Raw genomic sequence first — 22,857 nt, forward strand, 5'->3', positions numbered from 1 at the left:
ATGTTAAGATAATGTTAACCTTATTAAAATGGTCGGGAATCAAACACACAGTACGTCTGTTCATTTAAAACCTCTCGTCTCACTCACCACTGTACGTTGGATGAAAATGTAAGATGGCAGCAGTGAACATTATTTATCTATGAGGCTCCACTGGAAGAACTACCTGACTATACAATACTACATCGGCTGTATCGGCCAAGTATTTGTACGATTTGTGCTCTCATTGAATCCACATTACTGATTATTTATCAAAAATCTCATTGTATTAATATTTAGTAAAAGTACCAATAGTCATCCCTACAATATTGTGTAATTGTTTCACATCTTCCCTTTTCATCCTACATTAAGATATCATATCCTTTTGGGCGATTCATCATTTTCTAATTAACAACAATAATTCATGTCATGTTTGTTCCTGCAGACAAAGACGTTTCTCGCCCAGCTAACAAACATGGATTTTTATATTAGGTAGTGTCTGAATACTGTAACATAACAGCCGACGGATGGTACAGATCCTTCTCCAGCCCTCAGCGATGTTGAAATATTTCTCATAGAAGCTTATAACATGCTTTAGTTTCCAATAAAATCATGAAGAAAGAATGTTCTGTGTCGAGTGATTCATCTCTTCGCTGTGTAATAACTGTGATAATGCAGCAATGACTTAAGGATGATGACTAGCTCACGCTCTCTCTCCGAAGAGAGACGAATGTTTCTCAAATGCCAGAAACACTCCACCAACCGGTCCTCCCTTACAAATCGTACAGCTGGGTTTCTAAAATGGCAGCAGTTAATCTGCTCCATACATACAATTTCAAGCAAAGAGTGCATGAACCGGACTTCGCAGTGCCAAAGTTAATAAAGTCAAGGAAACCGTTCTTTCCCGACATGGCAATTAATATTTATAAGACTGTGACTGGAGTTAAATACGCCTTGAGAATACATGCAGCGTTTTATCAGGGTTCTCTGGAGTTCAGACGTGGCTATCATCGTCATCTTCTTATAAGCTTGGTTTTTGTTTTGTTTGGTCAACACAGAGGTCAGATAAAGACTATGAATATCTTTAGGTTGTGGACAATACAAGACACTTGAGGATTTCATCTTGGGCTTTGGGAAATACTGATGGACACTTAGGACAAAACAACTAATCGATTATTACTAAGGAAAATCAAGAATCGACAAATTAGTCAAAAATGAAAATAATTGTTGGTTGCAGCCCTGTCATGGTTTTGGTTTCCCATTTAAGTAGATTTTTTGTAGATTATATCCTTGTGTGTCATGTTTTACGTTCCACTTCCTGTCTTTGTCTTTTTCCCGCCCTTTTTCTGTGTACACCCGGGTTTCTTCAGTTAAAGCCCCACTCCAGTGTATTTAGATATTTTTATGATATTTCATATTTGAGCATTTTCAAACTTTCAGGCTTTTCAGACTTTTTACAGACCAAATGACGAATCAATTAATCAAGAAAATCATCAACAGATTAATCAATAATGAAAGCAATTGGTTGCAGCCCTGTCATGATTATGGTTTGTGTCATGTTTTACCTTCCACATCCTGTCTTTGTCTTTTTCCCCACTCTCTTTCTGTGTACACCTGTGTTTCTTTAGTTAATTAGTTGCTGTGAATTTAAGCCTCCTCCCGTCCGTGTTCCTGCCTGTGCTCCCAGCGTTTCATTGCTTTGTACTTTGTTTGTTTTTTGTATTTTTGTGCTTCATTAGCTCTTGGATTAGCCCTCGCCTGCTTCTTCTGTTTTTGTTGCCTGCCAGTTTTGTTCTTTGGATTACAGCGTACTTTATTAAAGCTCTGTATTTGTTTTCCTACCTGCCTGCCTTGGTGTTTTTTGATACACATAACAAGCCCTACATACTAATGTAAAAACCAACTTACTTATTGGAGACATCATAACAAAACATTTAAAGGAAAACCTTCCATCAAACAGGATTATTAGGTCTTTATTATAATCCTGTTTTGGTCAATATTTGTAGGAAAAAATACAGGATGTGTAGCTCGCCTTTATTATCAGCGGAGCAGCTTGAGTTTTAAATCCAGCTAATGACAGGTGGGTGTCCCATTCATTAAATCCTAATCAGACTGGATTTATGTCCCAGTCAGTCCCAGCAGAAAATAACCAGTTAGACCACAATGCAGCAGACTGATCTGTCATTTAGATTTACTCTTTCGAAAAGCAAAACGTCTGCCAAACCTAAGACTTTCAACTTCTTTTACACATCCTCTGTGGTGTTGTATTTAGATGGATGCTGGAGAGCAGTGATGACTTTTCCAGATATGTAGAGCAAAGAGGGAAGAAGGCACATCGCTCCAATATTTCCTTGAGTGGCTGGGAGAAGAGGGCATTTGCAGTCCCTTTAAGACTTATACGAACGTGCTTGCCAAACTTTGAGGGAAAATTCTCCAACGGCTTCTTTACAAGCCCTGGACGCAACCTCACTATGATGGACTGAAACTGGGTACTGCTGTTTATAAGTGTTATACATAACAGCTTTTACAACAGCTATTTCCATAGGGAGGACATTTACTATTCTATAACACCGGTATAATTTATATCTCAAAGATGGATATTAAATGGCAGTGGTACAGAATAAACCCACAATTGGTAAAAGCAGCGCAGCAGCAATAGGATTTCAAAAACCTCAACACTTCTTTGGATATATATGTCCGTTTCATTTTCTGTACGGTGTGCTTTTTTCAAGTGGTGAAACTGTTGTTGCGTGTCAGCAGTTTGGCCAACCTGAGCATGTGAGCAGCGCTGAAGACCACATCAAACTCTGAGCTGTCCAGCTCTGCAGCTCTCTCCGCCATCTCCGCCGCCTCGCCGAGACGAGACTGCTCCAGGAGAAACTGACCTGGAGAGAGGGGAAGACAGAGGGAAGGGCACTTTTTTATCCACGCTGGTGGTCTGTTGGTTGGTTGGTCGGTCCGCCACTTTGGTCCAGACTGGAATATCTCGACAACTATAGGATTGATTAAGATGAAAGTGTGGACAGATATTGGTGGTCCCCAGAGGATGAACCCTGATGACTCTATATCATCGTTACTGTGAGCATGTCAGCATTAAATTGTACTAAACTTTCAGAGCCAATCGAGGCACACCTACCTCCATGTCCCACCTTCATTAATTAACCCTTTATTGGTTGAGACCTTTGACTATAATTCAGCATTGTTATTGGGTGAAAAAAATAGGATTCATTTCCTGCGATCAATCGATTATTGACTACTTTATGGAAATTTTTCGATGACTGCTAAAATGATGCAGTCATGAATGCCCCTGCTGTGTCTACTTATGGACATACAGAGCCAATAGTATGGCTGCACACTCTTGCAAACAGAGGGTTTGGGTTTTGTTTGTTTGCTATAAATCACAAGTTTGTGCTTTAGCATCACGTTGTGGAAAGTAGAAGTGGTATGGAAGGCAAAGAAGCTCTGACAGATGAAAGATGGAGATCAGTGGTGAAACAAAGGGAGACGAATGGAGGCAGCGAAAGAGACGAGCACCACAGGAACTGCAACAAGGAGGCAGAAAGTGAAGCGGTGAAAGGATTGTTGTTTTGCTCGGCGAGGTTCGAGAACACAGATGAGACGGAGGTATTTCATGTGTTTTCCTGTGGGAGTCTGGCCACCTGGTGCGGCACCCACAAGTGCCTGCCTCAGTGGCTATAAATTATCAGCCGCAGATGTTACTGAGTGGAGGGAGACGGGAATGTGGAGAGGCGCCGTTGAGGTGAAGCGCAGCCTCCAAACTTCATCACCACATCAGAATACTTAGAACTGGGTCGTACGAGGGACAGTTTGCATTAAAATGTGTTACTGTGAACAATGGCAGGAAAGGAGGCCTTGTCTCAGCCGTCACTTCCTCGCGCTCTCTCTAGTGTGTGTGTCTTTCCGTTGTGTCTTAATGTGGCCAGATATCATCACTCCTTACACACTCACACCTGGAGCTCCTCCAGTGAACCCCGGATAGCTAAAGCGGCCAGATTTGCGATAAAGGAGAGGGACCGGCCCAAATAAACATCACCTATAGCAAGAAGCTACAAGATAACATTGATAAAAAGAAAAACAGCCAGATAGGCAGGGTCGGAGAAAAGAGTGTAAGAGGAAACAGCTTGGTCCAAAGACAGCAACGCAGCCCCTCGCCAGGGACCAAACTAAACTCCAACCCAAAGATATCCAGCGCAGAGAAAAGCACCAGGAGGAATAGAGGGCGATAAGGAAGAGGAGAAAAGAGACGACGCACAATGGTGCTTTCAGCGAGCCTGGACAGATTTAATTTCCTATGAATATCCTAAAGATAGCGACATGGAGCAGCACGGAGCAGGCTCCTCCAAACCGATATGAAACGCTGCATCAACAGCAGCGCAGGCAGAGCGTGGTATCATGTTTTACTTTCTGTTACGAACGGTAAACAGTGTACCATGATCCCGTCTCCTTACTTAGATAAACATGGCATACATGCCTGTTTGCGTGTGTGTTTGCACCATCTGCAAAACCTCAAACAGCTCCAACACTGCCAGCACTGATACCGACGGTGAGCTGAATGACAGAACATTTCAAATTAGTTACTGTGGCGCAGGGATTGTTAAACATACTGCGATTATTTTAGGGGGGGATAATAAAAAATAGTAATGTATTCGGCGCTTCCAAATGATTACCATGCTGCTTCGGTTCTTTCCAAAACTCTTATCAGGTTACACAAGCTATGAGCTCAGATCCAGGGTGGTTTACCACAAAAATTGTAAGAGGACCAGGAATATTTGGCAAGGCAATTGAAATGTGTCACATATCCCTACTAGTTCCACATATAAGCATTTCAGAGCGGTCACACGAATCATGCCGGTTATAGTTGGTAGAAAATGATGAAAGATTTTTTCGTAGCTCTGTCAAACGCAGAGACGCGTTTCTGAAGTCCGTTTCAAACACTCCTCTTCTTACCATAGTGCATGTAGCAGTTTCCTTTCATCGGGTCTAGTTGAATAGCTCTCAGATAATACTTCTCTGCTTCCGTCTTCTGCCCCTGAAAGCAAAAAGGAAAGAAAATCATTGATCACGCCTGATATTCAAGTTATACTGTGATTGTGTTTCTGTAATATTTTGTAATATTCATACTGAGTTTATTGCAAGGGCAGAAAAACACGTTGTTGTTGTCTTTACTGTCATCGTCATTATTCTTGTCATTATTGTTCTCGTTATTGCTGTCGTCGCTGTTACCAGTGCTGTTTTCGTCATTGTCATCGTTACCGATATCGTCTTTGTTCTCGTTATTGTCATCATTACCATTATTGTTGGTTGTTATTTTTATTGTTACTATCATTATTAGCACTTTTAACATAAAATAACAGGAGACAATACCTTAAATTAATTACTAACGAGAAAAGAGGGAAAGAATCATGATTTTTGTTGAGCAGAAACAGTATATACAATGAAAATATATAACATATGTACAATATAGCCGGACACAAATGTGTTCCAAGACAGATTCATTTACACAGCTACAAACATCACTATGTTTCTGTTATTTTAGAGCGCTGACATGCATCGGTTGAAGTACGGTAACCCTGCTGTTCAGTTTCAGCAGGAAACCGAGGCTCATAAAGAAAACAGTACTCCACCTCCCATGATGCACCTTAAAAGAAAAATCTCTAAAAGGTGTACGTGCGTGCGCGTGTGGAGAAACATATTGCTTCTGTGTGCACAACACTCGATTTCTCCACCTCTTTTGTTTCAGGCCTTCAGCACTGATTGCTTCCATATTGCCAATATACTTGCCATTCAACAATAAATGAGAGGAGTGGGCATATTATGTTTGCTTCATTAGCTTTCTCCCGTGCCCACAATCGCTCCGAACGAATGAGCGAATATCGGAGCCTAGACGGCTTATTTCACATTTTCTTTGGCTCTTTTGTCTTTACATTCAATTAAACCTTTTCCCCGGCCATCCATCAAAACTGAAAGTAGGGCGGCTCAGTCCAAAGAGGTTGAAGGAAGTCATCATTTTGCAGATTTATGAAAGGCTTCAGTCTAATAGTGAAACTGCATGCAGTAATGAACTGGGCCCTGCACCCCCCGCGCCTGTTGGGGCTATCACTGCTTGCAGTTTTAATTTTTATTAACATTGTTGATGGACCATTTGACACGCCTTTCCATGTGTTTTGGACACTGCATGGATGAGGTCAATGCAACTTCCTGTGTCCACTATGTGACACTAGAGAAAACTGACTGAATTACATGTTAGGTTTAAAGATTAGGCCCTAATTAATAAAAACAACAACTATCAAAAGACAATATTATTGCATGCTTTTTAAAATGATTTATTGCTCTGTATGCACTTCTCCCTAATATCTAAATACACAATTTAAATTCATAAATCATCTTCGTGTTGACTGACCACAACTTTCTCGAAGGCACACCACACCCGTTTGAGTCCGGCAGCAAGGCTCTAATGCTACACTGGACTTATTTAAAAGCTCTCTGACCTTGGGGAAGAATGAGACAAATTAGTGGCTTTAGGAGTTGCACTTGTATTTGCTGAGGGATGTGGATGGGTACAAGACTATCACATACCCGCTTTATAATTGCGTGGATTGAAAAGAAGAAGAGGAGAGGGTCACTTTGAAACTTGAAGTACAACGATACATCAACTTTCAGGGAGAAGCAGCACATGTCGGGGTGAACCACGGTACAAGACTTCAGTTCGACCTCTCCTCCCTGTGTCTGTATTGTCGATTGACTCCGGCAGGACGGCCAAAAATGTAGCCGATGGAGTGATTCAATAAGGAAGGAGAGTAATTGCATTATAAGCCTGTCTACTGACCCATTGTCCAGGGTCCATCCAATCTCCTGTTCCTAAAGCCCCGTAGTAGTGGAGGGGGGCCTCTCTGTGAGGCAGGGCCCAGTGTGGCTCTGCAGCCCTGAGCCTGAGGGAGCACAGCAGATGTCCAGCCACACCGGACGACTCGCACATGAACCTGTGCTTTAGGTGTGTGTGTGTGTGTGTGTGTATCTTCAAATCTTTCGACAAAAACCGGAAATGATCAGAACTACAGTTTAAAGCCTGTGAGGGTTGCAGCTGCAAGTGCGTTCGGCACTGCAGGTCGGTTGTGTCTTTACTCGGCACCCAAGGCTGAGGAAGGAAGGAGGTCTGAGGGGTTACAGAGGACACACGGCTCAACCCCCACATCTAAACTTGACTCAGCTGTGAGCACATCTGTTGTCACACAAGTGTGTTTTTTGTTTTTTTATGGGAAGGGAGAGGAGGTGGGAGGACGGGAAGTGTGGGTTTTGTCCTGCAAAAATAAAACAGAAGTTGGGCAAACTCATGGGCAGATTGAGACAACGGGCCCCTTTGGCACAGTCATGTAAAAGCCCCCACATCTCTTTTAAAGGAGCACGACCAGATTGAAAGAGACTCTTTGTAGTAATTTTGTCCTTCGTGTTTGTTTTGTGTCCCTTTTTAGTTGTTTTGTGTTTCTTTGCAGTTGTTTTATGTCTCTTTGTAGTTGTTTGTGTCTCTTTGTGATTGTTTTGTGGGTCTTTGTAGTTGTTATGTCTCACTTTGTGATTGTTTTGTTTCTTATTGTAGTTGTTTGTGTCTCATTGTAGTTGTTTGTGTCTCTTTGCAGTTGTTTTGTGTGTCTTCGTAGTTGCTATGTCCCGCTTTGTGATTGTTTTGTTTCTTATTGTAGTTGTTTTGTGTGTCTGTGTTGTTTAATGTCTCGTTGTGGGACATTAACGTCTCTTTGTGGTAGTTTTGTGTCTTCTCCTTGTTGTTTTTTGTCTTCTTTTGGTAGATTTCTGCCTTGTTGTGTAGTGCTTTTGCCTCTTTGTAGTCATTTTGTCACTCTTTGATTGTTTTCGTTCTTTTTGTAGTTGTTTCATGTGATTGATTTTCACAATGAAATGTTAACAGTCACTTCAAATAGGGGCCCGAGGTATCTAGGGGCCACTGGGCCTGTGCCCAGGAGGCCTGTTCAGTAATCCGTCCATGGGCGAACTTGTGTGCCCTTCACATCTTCTAACACTCACATGAAACACACAGTGAGGGACAGAAAACACACGGATAATCTGGAACTCATCCAATCACAGAGGGTTAGCTTTCATCCACACCAGACAAACTCCCCACGTCTGTAACCTTCAGACATCACACATGAATTTATGCAGCTACTATGAAGCTGTTTCTTCCCCCCGCTATTTGGCATCGTTCCTGGATCGGGGTCAATCCAAAGTCAAAGAACAAGGTTTTTCATCCAAAACATTTCTGTCTTAATTCTGTCTTTCACACTGTGTTCCTTGTTTCATCCAGCTAGTACTGCTGGAGGTCAAACACGTTCATGAATGCATCACTATTCCTCTCGTTGACGTCTGATCGGAGGGAGTTCGTTTAGCATGCACCTTGCAGAGTCAGAAGCTTACACCTCATAACAAATTATCACACTACTTCAGGCTGTGCAGGGGAATCGATAGGATGGCTTCGCCTCGCTCTGATGTCCCATAAGTCACCTCATATGCATTATTCATTTCTACATTCTGCTACTTCAGGTGCCGTTTAATTACATTCGGCCAGGTAGTTAACCGCTGCAATCGTTACTAAGATAATGCTTCGGCTCGCCTCATGGGTCTTCATGTGTGTGAGCGTGTGTCTCAGTAATGGGACTTACGATGATGGACAGGAGTTTTCCATAAGTGAGGTGGGCAGGGATGTGGTCAGGCTTGGTCCTGAGGGACTCTCTGTACCAGTGGCCCGCTTCCTCCAGTCTGTTCAGCCTCATGTAGGCCTCTCCTGAAACAGGACACCGATCAGGAGTCAAGGTTAGAGACATTAGAAATCAAAAGCCTTTCACAGCACAGTGGAGGAGATGTGAGATTTACATTTATTATTGGCACACTAGTTACTGACAGAACTCGTGTTTTGTTGCTGTAGTTTCTTCTGGCCATGTTGGCCATTTAATTACTTAAAAAATGGTTTATTGGGAAAAGTTTTGGCGTTGACACAAAGTCAGCAGCTGTCATGGTTTAAGGCTGGTGCTGTCGTAGCCTGCATGAGCACACAAACATGCGTCGAACCACCTGTTCATTCACATTCGGCAAAGCTCTCAGCTCCCCAGTCATCACAGTGTTTGGATGCCGCTACACCAATTCATTAATTCATGTTTACATTTTGGATTTTTATTATTTAAAGGAACAGTTCATACAAAAATCAAAAATACATTTTGTTTTCTAGATTGTTTTGATGTAGAAATGTCTGCATTCTCTCAAAAAATTTAATTAGTTGTCGTTTTGTGAGTTGTTTAGTGTCTCTTTGCAGTTGCTTTGTGTGTCTCTATATGATTGTTTAATGTTTATTTGTGGGACATTTGTGTCCGATTTTTATAGTTTTGTGTCTCTGTAGTATGTTTGCCTCTTTGTAGTGATTGTGTCACTCTCTGTGATTGTTTTGCGTCTTTTTGTGGTACTTTTGTGTCTCTTTGTCATATTTTGTGCCTCTTCATGGTCGTTTTTTGTCCACTTCAGGTAGTTTTATGCCTCTCTGTTCCGCTTTCATGTCCCTGTCGTTGTTTTGTGTCTCTTTGTGATAATTTGGCACTAGACGAAAATACCAAAACCTTTTTTGTTTAAATGAAAATAAAAAAAATTGAAATACTCCACAGCAATGTCTTTTCCCAGAAATCACGACCTGGTTACTCAGGATTATCCACAGCAGTTTTGATATGAGGACTATTTTCCTTCTACAGAACTACACCAGTCAATTTTTTTATGTTTTTGATTTTGGGGTGAACTGTCCCTTTAAATCTCCCACCGCCTGTGCATAATTAAAAAGTTAGTATTACCGTATCACAAAAAATTCCTCCAATCTTTTCTTTTTGTTCAAACAGGTGCCGAGCAAATAAACCGTCTCTAACTCTTATCCAAAGTGTCAGCATTCCTCACATGCAGCATAAATACGCCGATGTAGCTCAATCTCTGCAAGAACAACTGTTATGTTTGAAACTCTATGAGATCTTGTTTGATCTGAGAACACGCTGTCAGCCCCCGGGGTAAAATGACATCAGTTTGAACAAAGAATCCCCCCGGACATCGCACTAATGCAAACACTGCCCTCCTCCAACCCCTCCCTCCACCTGACAAAACACACTTCCTATTCTCAGCGAGCTCGTCGGAGGGGGGAATTTTCCTCGCACACATCTCCCTGCAATGTCAAGCATGCCGTCAGGATGAGCTTCCAATAATGTAATTAGTGTTACGATAACAAAGAGATGGATGTGATTTATTACAGGGATTAGCTTCGATCCTCTGCGAGAGGACACACAGTCTGTGAACACACTGATGAGCAGTGTTGGAATCAAACAGGTGGTCCGAGTCCCCTGGAAGCTTTTTTTCTGGCAATTTGTTCGTTTCAATTTGTTGAATTCCTTCAAAGCTCAGATGAAATGGAAACAAACACGTGAAATTGATCACTAAAGCTCGAGCCAAACTCGTCCGAGGACTGCACGTTTTTTACTCACAGTCATGACGCTGTTCGTCATCGATGGTGCAAATTTTTATTACACGCAGATGGTTTTCGTTACCTCATCAAATACTAATAAACATTTCAAAGTATGCATCAACGTTGCCATTCATATCAAATTCTATGCAACCTTTTGTTGCGTGTCTATTCATTCTGTTTAAAATCTGTTATTTCTGCACAGATATATACATATAAACAAAGTAAAATCGTGTTGTCCTTTAAGGTCACTTTGTTTATTCAGTTTGTTTAGGCAGGTTAATAAAGATTTTTCTCCACTGATTATAAATTCTTCCCCGAAATTACATAGTGCACCATTAATGAATATTTTTTTTTGGAGGATTTATTTATTTATCTTTCGGGTGATGGCGTCATATCATGATGATATTGATATTATATATCATAAAAAACCTTAACCAAAGCAAAACAAAACCAAATGGCTTTTGGTACAGTTGAATAATAATGGTAATAATTATCCTACAATTTCAGTTTCTGCATCACGAACAAAGACCGGGAGGGAAACAGGCTCCCACAATAACTCACCCATCATATTGAAAAGGCTGTGTGGTGCAAACTGTCGGGGCATTTTCTGTACCGCTTCCTTATATATAGACAGGGCCTCCTGTAGGGGAGGGAAACAAGTTAGTCCAGCTTTAAATCAGCATAACACACGACTTGTAATTGACGAGGGACTCTGTGCAAAACAGGCTTTGCTAACTTAACAGTTTCCTGTTCAGAGCTTTTCGACCTACATAAAAGGATACATAGTAAGTGGTTAAATCATAAAGTTATTTTTAAAAAGCATTGTCTAACCTCCTGCTGGCCCTGTTCGTGGAGCAGCTTCCCCAGGTTGTACAGGCAGCTGGTGACGGAGCTCTTGTGGGCGTGGGGGTCCTTCAGGTTCTCGTCTGGAATGTCGGCGCAGGTCAGGAAGGTGCGTTTGGCCTCCTCCAGGCTGCCCTGGTTCATCAGGATGATTCCTGTGTTCAAGTAGGCCGCTATGAAGAGGAGGAGGGGATATTAAGTAATAAAAAATTAATAATAATTTTACATTTCCTTCCTTGTTTGTTACATTTTCTTGCAGTCAGAGCTGCTAGATTGCTTTTTTCATTTAAAGCTTTTCATTTATGATCAGTTGGAAAACTCTGAAATACAGATTAATTCACAGGTTTAAGTTTTTCATACATGGATCGATTGATTATACCAGTAATCAATGCCATCAAAAGCTGTGGAAAAGGCAGTAATTCAGTATCTAAGAGTGGAGAGGACGTTGAGGCTGAACAAAGCTAGTTAAATGATAGACATCGATTTTTGGGGCCGATGCTGATATTAGAGAGTAAAAAAAATTCTGATATTGATATAATGGCTGATAAACACACATTTTTTGCTGCGATCCCATAAATGTGGTAGTCGAACACTTCTGACAAAGCCCCTTTTTCTGCATCAAAATCTTTAAAACAGGAGTTTTTATATCCAATAACATATACATAGATACCAATATATCTGTAATAGGCCAATATCGGGCTGAAATATTGGTCGGGCTCTACTTATAATATAGCCAAAAGTATTCAGGACGGAGGTCAAAGGCAGATAAAACTACCATAAGAAAGTAAGTAAGTCGGGAAGAAATAGAAATAAATTAAGCTAAAAAGGAGATTAAACTGAGGGCGAACTGAAGATAGCTTATCAAGTCTGAAAGGAAGGAGTCTGGAAACCTGTCCTCTCTCATAAAATTGTCCTTGGTACTGTAAAAGACAGCCCCTCATCTCACATGCGAGCACCCAAGTGTGAGATTGAATCTCATCACTTCACCGTCACGCTCAAGTAGCCTGAATATGACCCTTTAAATGACCACGTGGCAAAGGAACATCTAATTCAGCATTAAACTTGGACCATAATGGTGATCCAATAATGGCCCCTTACTTCACATTTAATTAATCCATACCAAGAATCAGCCAAAAGGAGGACGTCTAATTGCTCCAGTCATCAAGAATCAGCTATAAAAAGGAGAGTCTTTAAAAGTTGACTTACATGCCAGTGTTGGCCGGCTCCCGATGGCCAGTTTGTAATAATGGAGCGCTTCGGTAAACCGCTCATTCTCCTGCAGCAGCAAGCCACTGAAAGACACAAAGAAAGCAAAAATGTGAGACGTTTTTATAATAACGTACGTAACAGAGTATTTGTCTTGTTATTTTTAATCTGTGAAGGTAAAGAAAGGCTTAACCAGAATGTCAAAGTGATGAGGGCACTTTGGGTAAAAGCTCGGCAATGAAAACACAAAGAAGTAGCGGCTTCTGTATCCTTTACCCCAATATACCAACACATAACCCCGATATACCCAACCATCAATCACATTCAAGCAGCACCTCCGTTTTAAAGGGTTCAAAAAAACACACCGTTTGGTTTTCCCTTCTTCTCCCTATGTTGCTTTGCCAGCTTCCTGACACCCGTAACTTGAGAGGCAGCCGAGAAGTCGAGAGAAAAACAGTGTCAGCATGAGAGCGAGGAGAGACATGGGTCTGCTGTGAGGTTTTGGCACCTTTGACACCTTGTGTTGCGGGATTGGAAGTTGCTCGTTTTCTCCCACAGGCCCTGCAAAAACCCACGACTAATCAAATCAGAAGCTCAAGCTACGAAGAGCCACGAGGGGACACACAAAAAGTTATTTCCTCTTTGTCACACTCTTGCATCACGCTTAGCTCCGCGTCTCACTCGCTGGTATCAGATCTATTTTTGTTTTAGCTTCTCGCCGTCTGTCACTCTCGCCGTCGTTCTGCCTTTCTTGTTCTGCCGCCCGCGATCTCAAGTGATGGATGGGAGGAATCAGAACTCGTCGGTGTCAAGACTTTGCAAACAGCGGGGAAGGAGGATCTCAGATCTTTAACACTCACAGGTTATACAGCATGTCAGCCATGTTCCCTCGGTGGTGCAGAGCGTTTCTGTACGCCCTCTCCGCCTCCGCCATTTTGCCCTGGTTCTTCAGTACGTTCCCCAAGTTTCCCCAGGCTACGGGAGACAAGTGTCAGTCAAAAGTTGCACTTTCAGAAGGGGGAAAACACATTCAGAGATTGTGTTACTGCTGTCAAGTTTCTAAAATAAACTGGCACCAGTTAGTTGAATAAACACAAAAGCCTTTGTACAACTGTGTACATAGTTATTCTGCTTATGTTCATGTTGTGATGTGATGTAGAATTAATTCTGTGTTAAAATTGAACTTTTCTCAAAGCAAATCTTTCACGAAAGAGCCTGAAAGTCACACTGTGGATTTCTCTGTGGGCTGAGCTGTGTTGCAGCTCCCCGAGCAGAGATGTTCTGTTATTTCCAGATCGTGAACAAGGCTGTGCAACAGTGTGGAGACAGCCAGCAGAGGAATAAGTCTTATGAGGTAGGGCTGGGTCTTGTTTGAGTATAGTTGGTTATTAGTTCAACACACGGTAGCTTCGTATTTCTGTTTCCTCAGGCAATCGTAGGATATTTAAGAATGGCAAGAAAGAAAGAAGAATCGTGGTTCGAGTTTGAATAGCTTTGCTCTACACGGGACGCAAACCCCGGTCTCCTGATTAAAAGTCCTGGGAGTCACCCACTAACCTACTCCCACCTCATCCTCTGTGTACTTAAACACTTACGTAAGTTAACTTACAAAATCATGTAATTAATTTACTTAATTAAACTAAACTATGTTATTTTCCTAAACCTAACCAAGCAAAAGTTGAAGCTGCTGCCGTCACCGTGACTACAAGTGACACGGCCTGATGGTAAATGCTAACACACGGTGTAAAGGTAGCATAAGTAAAAACAAGGCATTAAACCTGTAAATTGACTTGCTAATATTAGCTGTACAGCAATATCTGAAGTGTGCTAACATTAGCTAACATTAGCCACCATTAGCTACTAGCCATATAGTCAAGTTGGCTTTAGCAACAAGAATTTGAGTGAATTTGAATCCGACAAAGGTTAAAGTTAAAGTTGATACCCATCCCTGATGATAACTGATGCTCTTCTCTTACCTTTAGCAGGATTCACACTAATCCCAGACTTGTAGAGATTCTCCTCGTTGCTCCAGTCCCTGTTTCTCTGAACAGTTCTGAGCCCGTTCAGCAGCACTAGTCCCGTACAGAGACACAACAGTAAGGCCTTACAGCCTTTAGTCCTCAGTCTGACGTACAAGGTTCTTGCACCGGTCGCAACCAGTAAGCAAAAGCCTATACTGGGGATGTACAGTACCCTCTCTGCTATTACAAAACCTACATAAAAGAACAGGTTAGCTGCTGGGATGAAAGGCAGTGACATGATGCCTAATGATAACAGCACTAGGTTTTCTGTGGGGGGCAGGGACGTCCGTGGAGGGCATTGGTGGAGTCCACCTGAGCCGTTCAGGGTGGTCTTTGGCGGCCCCTGGTCTGTGTTATGGTTTGTGTCAGGGGCATGGTAACCATTCCCGTTAGTGATTGATTTCCCATTAGTGATATAAGCTTTCCCATTGGTCTCCTTGGCTTTGCAGGTGGGGCTGCGAAGGCCAAACAAAGCCAGGAGGATAAATCCACCATAAAAGGCAACAGTGTGAAGGTTCCTCCAGTCGGCCAGGGACCTGACCAAGGGCACGGCGTCCATGGACCAATCGAAACTGAGCTTGTCAGGGCAGAGCAGGAGCCAGGCGTTGGCGGCGGGCAGGTGGAGGAACGTCAGCGTCCGTGTGAGAAAATGCGGCGAGTCAGCTGCAGGGTTGTCAGAGTTGGAGAAATTGGGAGGCTTATTGCCCATCCAGTAGAGGCGAGCTGACAGCAGAAACACTCCCCAGGAAGCCAGCACGCCGAGACTCAGCAAAACACTGATGTTCTTTTTCTGGAAGAGAGGAGGAAGAAAAAGAAAAAAGTCATGCTAAAGGAAAACACCTAAATCAACAGCTCAGTCCAGAAGAGCTTAGTCAAAGCCGCAATATTTTGTCCGTGTGCCAGAGCACATGAATTCGTTTTCATTTTAGAGGCTATTTTAATACCTGTCAAGTTATTCAGGGTTTGGATCAGAGCTGAATCAGAGCAACCACCATCTTGTAAACGTATTTATAGTCTCTGTAGACAACAAGTTATTAAGAGGGATGGTTCAGTATTTCACGATGAGCTGTTAGGGTTTGATTTATCACAGAAATGCTATATAGAAACTAGAGAAACTACACAAAGCAATCTCTGGAATGTTTTTGATAGCTGCCCGGGGCCGAGACCGCACTCACGTACAATTACACAGTCCTCTGTAACACTAGCATAGTTCTTAAAATTAAAATGCACCACAGCCAGAAACAACACGGCTCTGTTTACATGATAATAGTGAAATATGACATATTCAAACTGGTGAAAGACGCACCGGGACTTGGACAGCCGCGCGCCGTAACGGGTGTCACTTTCTGTCAGCAACAACGTGACGGTTCGAATCACGAAATAGTCATTTTTAATGGAATATGTCGTTTTCAAACTGGTGAAAGATGAATTTCACATTTGGTTTGGCAGTAAGTACTTAAATGTCAGGAAGGTTTTATCGAGGATAACAGGGGAAAACCCAAAAGAAAATGAAAGGAAAGAAAACGTAACTCTGTTAAACTTGCAGGTTGAAGACATACTGTTAACAGTATGGAGAAAAATTAAGCAGAAATTCGATTTTGAAGTAAATATTCATATATACGCGCTACAGTGACTTCTGGAGCTCTTCACCTCCACATGGCACACCACAGCACTGAGGCTAGCCAGCTAACCGTTAGCCATAATTCTCAGTATATAATTAAACCACCCCCTCAGTCCTGACCTATCCGGGGTCAACTTTGAAGTAAACCTAAAGCATGAGAGGCTTTCTCCATAAGTCTTCCCTTGTTGCCTGTCAGGGTTGCAGTGAGTGTGACCGCTAATCAGCTTAGGACTCATTGTGTTGGCATGTAGATGCTGTTTACATCTCATAAGAGCATTAAATCTGCAGCATGATCGCCATTAGGGTCCTCTGGCACGCAACACCTTTAAGAAGAAGTGTCACACGCCAACCTCGACTGAATGGTCCCCTTATAAACTTGAAAAGCATGTTCAACTCTTAAAAACCAGCTGTATTGATACTTGGAAGGCCATTTGGTTAAAAAATTGGACTTTGATGCATAAATTAGATTCAAAGCAAGAGACAAGAAGTATGCGTTATGCCATGGGGCCAAAAGTATAACTCTTTTCAGTTGCTTTACAATGATCTGCAATTTGAGTTACAGATACTAAGACATGACAGGGTTGTATAATCACAACCTTGACCTTTGATCACCCGCTTGTTAAATGACATTCCTCAGTGTCAGCGGGGAGAAATATGGGAAGGCGTCTCCGTAAGGCCGATGCCATTTTTGTTTCTGTCAGATGTTTTGATGTCAAATTTCCTCAGTACCACATTCTGTGGCGATGCTTTCTGAAATCAATTACGGCTTAAATCTGATTTAGTGATGTGTTTTTGCCAAGCTTAAGTAAATCTGATTTCATTTCTTTCATTAAAAACTGGTGAAACTGGAACGTCACACAGGCAAAGACTTACTGACAGAGACAGCGTGGCGCAGTCCGGACCCAAAAAGCGCTTGTTATTCATGTTCCTCTTTACCTTGTGGACTGAAAACGACATAACATCGTGAGTGATGATCACAGAGATGCTGCACACTTCCTTTTTTCTGAGCCCATTTGTTCTTTCCCGAGCAGCAGTGTAATATGAACTCTATTTGAACCTGTCCGGAGGGAATTAGAGCTGCTGCTGCACGCTTGTACTGTAAATGCTGTTTATCCTGTGTTGTATTATTGCTGAGGACAGGAGGAGTTTATATATTGGCGGTCTAGTTTTGTGGTTCAGGGTTGGCTTTGATATGAATAACCACCATCGGGGCATCTATAACTCAAAGTGTTGATCCAGTGTAGCCCTACTTATGTTCTTATCTCTTAAGTGAGTTTACTATAGTAATAATTTAGACTCTCAGTATAATCCGCCCTGAATGGATTGCACAATAGGCAGATACAATATTTTTTAAAGGCTACACAAAGCACAAAGAACACGCTTTTATTTGTATCGGCCATTTTCCTCTGACATCAAACTCAGGGCGGGAAGCTCAGATGTCGTACTGCTGTGATCCGGCGTGCAAGTCTTATAAACGCAGGCAATAAGACACATTGTTAGCATTTCACTGCTTTCCTGATTGATTAGCAACTGCAAAGACAACGGACAGTTTAATCAGGAGGGACGTCGGACCGTATTTCAAGGTAAAACGACACGTTTGATAACCGATTAGCTTCCATCAGACAACAGCTAGCACTAGCATTCAACCACATTCTAGCTAACGATACTGTTTTGATGGGATACGATTAGAAACACACATTTTGCAGTCTGTCTAAACCTGGAAGTGAAACACACAGGATGTAATCAAATAACGTTAGCTAGGAAGTTGTTGAATGCTAACATTAGCTAACAAGTCATCAAATGTTGTTTTACGCTGAAATATGGCGTAATGATTTTTACTATCTATTGTCTTTTCAGTTGCTGGGCAATTGGGAACAATTAGTTAAATTACCAACGTTTATACTACATTCATTCAACCACTATCAAGTTTCCCACCCTGACGTTGGAGGAAAATGGCCGCCGTGTGAATAAGGTCTATGGCGGCTCCTCGAGCGGTTAGCGTAGATGCTGCTGGCATCAGTTATATCAGAACTGGAGGGTATATTTCATTGAAAGAAGAGCAAAGAACTACACTGAAGGATTTTAGGTGTTAGGTTAATATGCCAATATTATTCAAGTTTGATTAGCATTCTCTGTAAATGCATACAGTGCATTCAGAGTATGCATTTAATCTGTGCTTTTACCACAGTTTGAGACACACGACCTAAGGCATACTTGAGTAAAAGTAAAGATATCGTGTTACTTAAGTAAAAGTCTGATATTAAATGTACTTAAGTATCAAATGTACAAGTAAAATTAGGTTATACGTTGTTAAAAATGCTCTATTTTTTTCATTAGGGAACATCTTAGTAGGAATATTGTCTTTTTGGAATAAGGGCAATGCATGATTGAGCTCATTTGAGCACTTTCATGAACCATGACGGAAACACAAGATCTCCATGTTCGGATTAGAATAAGAGGTTTAAGCATCGACTCGCCTGACCTACTGGCTCCAGTTGATTTCTCCAGATCTGAAATGGAAAAGCATTCGTTTCCCCGAAGAGTTTAGCTGAGGTAGGGAGTGTCGGCACAGCTAGTTTACAGAAAGTCACTCGTCATTAGTAAGATGGAAAAGGGCCAGGCCAAGGAGTTCAACACTTTGGAGCACTCTGAGAGGAAGTGAGGGTGGGAAAAAAAAATTGGATATTGATTTGGATGCTGAAAGGTGGTACACAAAGGATGAAGGAGAGTGCCTTTTACACAAAAAGCGGGGAGGAAGGGGGTGCTTATTGATGGATGAGCCCGTATCAGCTGTCAAGGGAGGAAACTGTCTGCGAAATCCAATTCTGCTTGGTATCCGAAGATAAGCCAATTCCAGCGAGAGAGTCATTTGTGGTATTTAGGTGAATGAGCTTCATTTTACCCCTCGCTGCCTTGTCTATTTCCAAATCGTTCCTTAATTGACTGCCCGATCAATCACAAACTCGCAACTCAAACTGCAAGCGTGCCGCCATGGAGGCTGGCTCTGCTTTTTAATGATGGATGATGGTGAATTCACAAAGTCAGCAACAAACAACCTGTTGGTTATTGAAGCAGGCACAAAGTAGAAGGATCGCTGGTTTTATTTCCTGTAAAAGTGGAAACCAGGACTGCTAGAGTCTGGTTTGACCTTCTCCACCACTCTTCTGTCTTTTGTGGTCGTTTGAAAATAGATCTTCACTCACCTCTAACAACTAAATCACTCCTAATCAACTACACCCTCTAATTGCTCTAAAAACTCCTTTAACCTCTTGATTGAGCTGTTGATTTATTGATTTTCCTATCAGGAATAATTAATATTGGCAGGGCGCTATCCTTACTAATAGAGCCCTTAATATGAGCTATTTTGTGCTAACTGCACATACGTTTTGAGCAAGAACAGAGGATAAATGCCTAAAATGAAAAATAATCATCTCACAGCAATCTTAGACAATATTCTGGACATTTCTTGAGTCTGTCTCACGGTGCACGATTTGACTCCGAGGATAGCACAGGTGTAACTAATCACGTTAACAATGGTGCTGCCACATTCAAGTGTGCCAGTAAGCTAGCACGCTCAACACAAGGACAGACCTAATTAAGGTTATGAGCTACACCTGTGTTTGACAAGCCAAACTGCTGCTACCAGGAAAGGTCTTTACTGTGTTTATACACATGTGTCCGTGTACGCAAGACAGAAAAATCTGACAAATTCCACTGCAGCTGAGTTTTTCCCTCTCAACACAATGAAAAACCAGAAAAGCATACCTCCGCCAAGGCCCAAAAGTCTCCTTTATCCACATCAAATTGCACTCACTCAGTTAACAGCCACCTTAATACACCAGATTGTTTCCCCAGAAATTCCCTGAGAAATTAAAGGAAATGTCAAAAAACATCCTGTCTCACAATGTTAAAGAAAGTGAGAAAAATTCCTGGATCAGTCTCTTTATCCAGATCCACTGCAAATGTTAATGGGTCTATTCTGGGCTGAGACCCATCCACAGCCTAAGTTTCATGGAAATCTGTTCAGCGGCTTTTGTGTAATCCTGCTGACAAACCAACACACTGACAAACGGACACATAACAATAACCACCTTTTGTATCGTAGGGAGATATCTTTTCACACCGGCCTCGCATGATTACACTCATTTCTTTGCTTCATTGAGCGAAGTCAAATTAAGCACAATTCAGGTATCTCTCAACCTTGCCTTATTCTCATTTGTGGCTAATGCTAACGCAACGTAAAGTCCAGCACAAAGATGTATCATATTGGTTTAAATGCAAACACAGTTAGCCACACTAGCTAATCCAAGGTGCTTCCTGTGTTTACTTTCAGTTGGACACTGCGAGAATACTTGAAATCAATATTCTCATATTTGTGGCTAATGCTAACGTAACATGAAGTCCAGCACAAAGATGTATCATATTGATTTAAATGCAAACGCAGTTAGCCACACTATCTAATCCAAGGTGCTTCCTGTGTTTATTTTCAGTCTGACGCGGAGAGAAACATTTAAATCAGATGTTAGTCAGAGCGCTGTGCTAACGGTCTAGGCTACAACATGGCAAATGCAAAGTTAGCATTAGAATTAGCATTCTCCATAAAAGCTCTGCGTCTGCTGTAATGAAACTGCTTGAAGCTCAAATCTCAAAAAAACAGAGGTGATCAGTGCAAGTTAGCATGTTTTGGCTAGTTTCCATGTGAGAAAAAGGTGGGAAAATAAAGATAGCACCACCAAAAACAAAATGGCTACACGAACACCAGATGTATCACCAGCGTCTGTTTTTCCAAGGTTACCTCTGATTTAACTGTTTTCATCTTTCCTGCAGTTGAACTTAAATTCCTGGGAACTGCTTCTAGCTGTGATTGACTAGCCTTGAGATCTGTGTATCCATGGAGGACGGCTGGCGTAATCCCCCGCCAACTGTCAAAACGCAACATCCCCGCTCGCTCCAAGCGTTTGAACCTAACGCTCTTCCACATATCTCCTCCGATTTGGATCCTCATTTGGAAATTCAGCATCAATTTTTGTGGCTTTCCCCTCTCCTCGTTTTTGTTCTCCTTCGGTTTATTACTCTCTCTTCCCTGAATTTGCCCCTCTCTCATTCCCTCCGCCGCTCTCTTTCCGCACATAAACATACAGTATTAAACTCCCGAGCCTTCATCTTTTAACGGTGCCATTCATTATTAGCTCTCCTTTTTATTAATCCCAGAAGTGTGTGGTCTGCCTGTTGACACTGTAGCGTGCAGAGTGTTTAAAACATGTCTGAAGAAACAGCGGGACACGGCTGACTTCATACGAGCGCTGTTTAAAGCTGCTGTGGACTGACGCAAGACAGCAGGGGATCAATCTTCCGGACTTTACTTGTTAAAGTCATTTCCAATTTAAGCGGCTCGTAACTCTTTCCCAGCAGACTGAGCCGGTCATGTACGGGATGTTTTTCGAAAGCTCGTTGAGAAATTTTAATTAAATTGTTTTCTTGTTTTCCTCCAAAATCTGTTTTTAGCAAAGTGTGATGCCAACCACGAGGTTTAATCAGCAGCTATTCTTTTAAAAGATGTTTTTCAGAAAGTTGAGCGGGAGATACATCACCCCACTTTCTCTGTGACATGTGCATGGAAAGGCGTTTCAAAGCTTTTGGACAGTCTGTGTGTTTGCTCAACACACATCCAGCGGCGCTCATATTTGATGCATTACCAGTGACATGCTAAACTGTGTTGAAAGGTACAATGAGGCATGCATCCAGTTCTTTTTCCAGCCCTCTAATGTGTTCTGGATTCTGCTGACTTGGCTCAACTCACCCAAGTCATCAGACAGCAGCAGCAGCAGCAGCGTGGCTGGCTGGCATTGAGAGGGTTGACTTTGATAGAGTGACCTAATTACCCCATAGTTCTCTCCATGAAAGCCGCGCTGCTGCCGGCACAGAGACCTGTAATGAGATGGGTCACAGGTTGAAGCCACCAAGACAGCTGATCAAAGGAAGGGCGCCGGCGGTGTTAGCCTGACATTTAAAGAGCCTCCTGTAAGAGTAATGTAGGGACACCGGCGTGAAAGGCGTTTTAATACAACATAGAAACTCTGGATGCTCTTGATGAGATGTCACACATCTGATTTAGTGTTTCTGGCCCTTACTTACTTGAAAGACTTTCGTCAGTTGATTCACAGTGTTTAGGACAACATACAACAATCACTCTTACAAACAGATTCGTTCTTAATTGGGAAGTGATTTAATGCTTCATTTACTCGTCGTTATGTCAAATGTATCTGGAAAAGCAACCACTGCCGGTATAAAATAAGGACGGAGCATTTCTTTCTAACTCTAACTCCGCTGGTTTCAAAAAGAAGTCAGGTTGTATGTAAGCTTATGAGGAAATGACCCCACTTCTCACTTGATTTATCACCTCAGTAAACAGTTTCCTAATGAGTTTATGGTCTCAGTCGCTGGTTTCAAGTCTTCTTCAACACAGCATGATGCTCAGTTTGTAAATTAAGGTTCCACTCAGAGTAAAATCGATGATAACGCAGGGTACTGTATGCTCTATGGCGTAGCTACCTTGCAATTGACGAGTAGCTACTACGGTGTGTCCCCAGGTTCTCTCTTTGGACCCCAAGATGCAGAAGATTCGGGTAACTTCATACTAAGGAAGTTGAGCTTCTTTGGCCACGTGGCATGAA

General features: G+C 42.1%; 1 protein-coding gene across 1 annotated transcript in view; it reads right to left on the reverse strand.

The window, feature by feature from the left end:
- The window catches only part of tmtc2a (transmembrane O-mannosyltransferase targeting cadherins 2a), a 62,465-nt gene that overhangs the window by 5,197 nt on the left and 34,411 nt on the right, over positions 1 to 22,857 (reverse strand). Inside the window, exons 3-10 of the mRNA XM_073480765.1 lie at positions 14,518 to 15,352; positions 13,402 to 13,516; positions 12,542 to 12,627; positions 11,324 to 11,508; positions 11,054 to 11,132; positions 8,667 to 8,788; positions 4,945 to 5,026; positions 2,747 to 2,861 (exon numbers count right to left, since the gene is read on the reverse strand). Of these exons, the coding sequence (XP_073336866.1) occupies positions 2,747 to 2,861; positions 4,945 to 5,026; positions 8,667 to 8,788; positions 11,054 to 11,132; positions 11,324 to 11,508; positions 12,542 to 12,627; positions 13,402 to 13,516; positions 14,518 to 15,352 (1,619 nt within the window). The remainder of the gene's footprint in view (positions 1 to 2,746; positions 2,862 to 4,944; positions 5,027 to 8,666; positions 8,789 to 11,053; positions 11,133 to 11,323; positions 11,509 to 12,541; positions 12,628 to 13,401; positions 13,517 to 14,517; positions 15,353 to 22,857) is intronic.

Source organism: Pagrus major, chromosome 14, assembly GCF_040436345.1.
Source record: "Pagrus major chromosome 14, Pma_NU_1.0".
Lineage (NCBI taxonomy): Eukaryota > Metazoa > Chordata > Actinopteri > Spariformes > Sparidae > Pagrus > Pagrus major.